At 44.5% G+C, this 4,661-nt stretch overlaps 1 protein-coding gene and 1 long non-coding RNA gene across 2 annotated transcripts in view; one reads left to right on the top strand and one right to left on the bottom strand.

The window, feature by feature from the left end:
- Positions 1-155: 155 nt before the first annotated feature.
- Positions 156-1,227, bottom strand: LOC112138004. Its single transcript, XR_002917681.2, has 3 exons — positions 953-1,227; positions 462-581; positions 156-257 (listed from the first exon to the last, which is right to left on the bottom strand). It is a non-coding gene; the product is annotated as an uncharacterized LOC112138004 (long non-coding RNA).
- A 127-nt stretch (positions 1,228-1,354) lies between these two features.
- The window catches only part of LOC112137985 (collagen alpha-1(X) chain), a 102,194-nt gene continuing 98,887 nt past the window's right edge, over positions 1,355-4,661 (top strand). The window contains exon 1 of the mRNA XM_024260531.2: positions 1,355-1,722. Coding sequence (XP_024116299.1) covers positions 1,643-1,722 — 80 coding nt within the window. The 5' untranslated portion in view covers positions 1,355-1,642. The remainder of the gene's footprint in view (positions 1,723-4,661) is intronic.

Raw genomic sequence — 4,661 nt, 5'->3', positions numbered from 1 at the left:
ATAATAATAATGCATTTTATTTAAAAGCGCCTTTCAAAACACTCAAGGACACTGTACAAAGTAGAGTAAACATGCACACAGACACACACATGCACACATTCACACACATGCACACAGACACACACACGCACACAGACACACACATACAGGAGAACAAAACGATCAAAATAGTACCAGCAGGAGTGCAGTAAGTCATCTTAGAGATCCTTCCAGGTGGTAATAAAGGCAGTAAAGGTCATCAATGTAGACATTTTCTCCTAAAGGAAACAGAAACACACAAACATTAACACCATCATGTCTATAACCAGAGAAACGATGCACCAGAATGACTAATGACATGTCTGTGCAGCTTTCCTCACAGCTATTAGACAAACATTCCAATCTGAAATAAAAAGAAATACTCTTCAAATCTTGTGTCACATGATATTTTCTTTACAGTATTTTGGACTAAGAATACTTACGGAGGATTCCATCCATTGTGTCATATTCAGGATCCTAAAGTCTTCACAGGCTGAGCAGATATCATCCTCCTTCACTATGAGCTCTCCTGGAGGACGGTCTTTGTCCAGGACATATTCTATCTAAAAACAGAGAATTTCATGTGTTTATCATATATACCATAGAGAAAATAATTTAAAATTTAGATTAATATGTAATTACAAACTAAAGGTAATGTTATTTCTCCTGCCTCAGCAAATATGAAACCATCAACAACATTTACTGTGACAGTACAGATCTGTAGAACTTGTAGATTTTACACAACTACAAAATTTTTACAAACATGTTTTCATTTGTTCTTGATTCACAACTATTTCAATCATTAAATGTTAAAAAACAATTTTAATCCGTTTTATGTAAACAAATATGATAACGTTGTATTTATGAAATGTATGAACTGTTTAAATTAGCAACGAAGCACAAATATCAAGGATTGAAGCTAAGTTGTATTTACCTTTATGTTTGTGACTGCAGTCATCCTTTGAACGTGGTGGAGTAACTCTGTTGAAGGAGTGATCCGTTTATGGAATAGTAGCAACTGTGGCGATCAGCTGTTTGTCGGATCTCTGTTTCGGATACCCGATCACCCACCTGTCGGAAATCAAATCCAGCTGACGCAAATCAAATCCAAAACTCTCCACCGTCGCAAATGTTGGCGGCAAAGAGGAAGTGACGTAATACACATGCGCGCGATTAGGGCGTGGTTAGGGAAAGGGGATCGGGGACTGACAGGTACGGTGGCTGCTGCCGAAGCATCGGCATGCGGAAGTGAGGGGGCGGGGGCGAGAGTCAGGTTAGCTATGCGGTTCGTTAGGTCCATAACGGTTTGGGAAACACCGTCAACTCGGCGAAACATGTCTTGTTGTGCAGATGCTAATTGCTGTAGGGAATCAGCCTGTCGGCCCAGGAGGACGCCTTGCTGGGAGACGGTGAAACGTAGCCCTTCTGGGTCAGCAGGGTCTTGAGGATGGACAGTTCGTTCTGTCATGTTCGCGGAGCGAAGCAGACCCAGATGCTGGAACCCAGAAGGAATACGGGAGACATATGAAGATTAGACAGTTTATTGTCCGTGGAAATAGCTGAGCTGAAGAATAGATCCGGAACTGCGGGCGATGATCCAAGCAGTGAGACAGGCGGGTGGAGTATGGCGAGCAGAGAAGATCAGAGGCGGCGGACCCAGGTTGGGGTACGAAGGATGGACCTGGGGAGGGCAGAGATGATGAGGTAAGCGATGGCGAGAACACTTGGTCAAAAAACTTAGGCAAAAGGCTCAGAGGCCAGGCTACTGCACCGGGTAAGGTAACGAACTGGCGATGAATGCTGGAGCAGGCCTTCCTTAAGTTGAAGAACGGTAATGAGGTGATGTCCAACAGCTGGGTCCAATCGGAGAGGCACTTTTACACAAGGAAGAATTGAAGAATTTAGATTTTGGACTTTGTTTCTGAAACAAACTTGCTTCATCATCTGGACAAAAACAAGCATTAAGAGGTGAACTTTACCCCTGAAAGGATGCTTTGTGTTACTCATGGTGTTTGGAATATATGCCAATTTTCTGCTGCATCAAGATAACGCATCACACCCGTTGATTGTGTAAGAGAACCGGAAAGCGCAAGTGTGACATCAGCCTTAGAGAATTACCTGCTTCCGGTTCTAACAACTTTGAGTAATTTCAGTCTCCATTTTATCGTGATATGCCAGTCGCCATGTTTTAAGCAGCGATTGGTCCGAGTCGGTCTGAGACTATATTTCTATAGCAAGCACTCTTTTCAGTCAGGACTTACTCTGATAGAACACCACACCCCTACCGCTCACTGAAAGTGGACACCAGAGTTTATTTGAATCAAAGACTTTGAGCATTCAACGTGACACCATCTACTTTTATTGAGGCATCTGATTGGTCAGTTTACAACTTGAATAACTTACACTACAGCAAAAATATCATGAAAAAAAGATTATATAAAACATGTTAAAAAAAAGAGATATCAGTACAAGTTAGGTTCTGATTAATAGAATGACTAACAGCTGTTTATTTCACTATAGAAGCCTATGGGATTTTGGCCTCTTGGAACCAGCAGGTACTTTGGAATGCGAAGGGCTCCCCCTTCGCATTCCAAACAGGATATAAAAAATATAATGTTCTAATTCGTCTTTAACAAAATGATATTTATTTACACAATAATTTCACACCTGAAAACACATTGGATTGCCTCGGCTATACAGGTTTTTGTAACATACTCGATGCAAGTCCTTATGATGATGCTTGATGTGTAGATTGTCCATTTCCTCAACATTTTCTTCCTGGACTCCCTGGAGGAGCTGACGGTGGCAGTGGGGCAGATGGTGCTAGGGAAATGTCCAGGACTGGATGGATTACAGGTGGACTTCTAAAAGCATTTCTGAAGGTTCCTGGCCCCAGATCTTCAGGCTGTGTTCCAGGACTGTGTTAGCAGTGGCGTCTTACCACTTTTGATAAAGTGGACCATATTTATTTATTTATTTACTACTTGAAGAGCTTTTGGGTTTGGGGATTTTTTTTTCTCGCGTTGCTTAGACTTCTGTACAGAGATGCATTTTGTTTGGTTAAGATAGGTGGAGGGCTTTGTTCTCCTGTTGAAGTTCAGAGGGGTATCAGACAGGGGTGTCCCCTTTCCGGTCTCCTATACATGTTGACCATTGAACCGTTCCTGCACAGACTTCGTTCCAAGTTGTTGGGTTTACGCTTCCTGGTCCTGCTCACGGGCGAGCCATTGTAGCGTTGGCTTATGCTGATGATATCACAGTTTTTGTTGGTTCACAGAGAGATGTTGGCCTACTCTGTGACTGCTTAGACTTGTTCCAAAAAGCTTTGTCGGCCAAGGTTAACTGGGATAAATGCACCACTCTTGGTTGGTGGGTGGACCGCCACCACTCTAACCAGGAAATCTGGGTTGGGAAACAGAATGGTTAAAAGTTTTGAGTATTTACTTTGGCACGGATAATTTTCGTGAAAAGAATTGGTAGGGTCTTACGGAGAGAGTGTGTGCCAGACTATCCAAATGGAAGCATCTGCTACCTCAGTTTTCCTTCCGGGGGCGCACTCTCAATGTCAATAATTTGGTTGCCTTGACACTTTGGCATAGGCTGATGGAACTCCCCTCTCCTGCTGGGTTAATCATCTCTATCCAGAAAACAGTTGTGGATTTCTTCTGGTCTGGCCACCATTTGCTGAAATATGAAATCACCTGCCGATGGGGGAAGGAGGTCAAGGTCTGATTGACATTGCCTCACATGTGGCACCTTTAGACTGAGGACAGCCCAGCGACTCCTGTACGGCCCCCGCCTGCCCTGGGTTGACACCAATTGTGTTTTGCTGAGGAGGGCTGGACATGGTGGCTCTTCTTCTTCTTTCCCTTTGGGCTTTTCCCTTCAGGGGTTGCCATAGCGAATCAGTTTCCTCCATCTAAGCCTGTCTTCAGCATCCTCCACTCTAACACCAGCCACCTTCATGTCTTCATTCACTGCATCCATAAACCTCCTCTTTGGTCTTTCTCTAGACCTCTTTCCTGGCAGCTCTAGACTCAGCATCCTTCTACCAATATATTCACTGTCTCTCCTCTGAACATGTCCAAACCATCTGAGGCTGAACTCTCTGACTTTATGCTGGACATTGTGGCTACGACAGACAATTGTTCCTGCTTCAGCGCAGTACCTGGATGTAACAGGATTATCGCTTTTCTATCAGTCTGTACTGTGAGCGTACAGACTGGTTTACGTCTTGGTCTTGGTTTGCAGCAGAGGAACAGTTTCAGGCCCTGGCCTGTGGTTGTTTGAGGAGCCTCTGCTGGGTAGTTGCCTCATCTCCTCACAGATTCTGTCGTCCACCACCGTGCGGTCAAAGCTGAAGGACATTGGGCGTGAAACTGGGACGTCTCCTGAGGACTTCCACAGCTGACCTGGCTGCATTGATGGGGATGCGTTCACATAGACTGCTGGACAGGCTTGTGGAGGACCTTCTTCCTTGCTGGTGAATTATTGGACATTTCTGAGAGACCCGAAAATGTCTGTCCAGTGGGAGGATGGGATGACACTCGGGTTTCCCCATAGACTGTAAAAACAATGGACAGAGCGAGCAATGAGGTCCCCCATTGGAAATGCATTACTTCCTCTCCTCGCGAAAGTAGGCC

The sequence above is a fragment of the Oryzias melastigma genome, linkage group LG21, assembly GCF_002922805.2.
Source record: "Oryzias melastigma strain HK-1 linkage group LG21, ASM292280v2, whole genome shotgun sequence".
NCBI classification, from domain to species: Eukaryota; Metazoa; Chordata; class Actinopteri; order Beloniformes; family Adrianichthyidae; genus Oryzias; species Oryzias melastigma.
The sequence above is the reverse complement of the archived record's forward strand: the minus strand, read 5'-3'. Positions and strand labels throughout refer to the sequence as shown.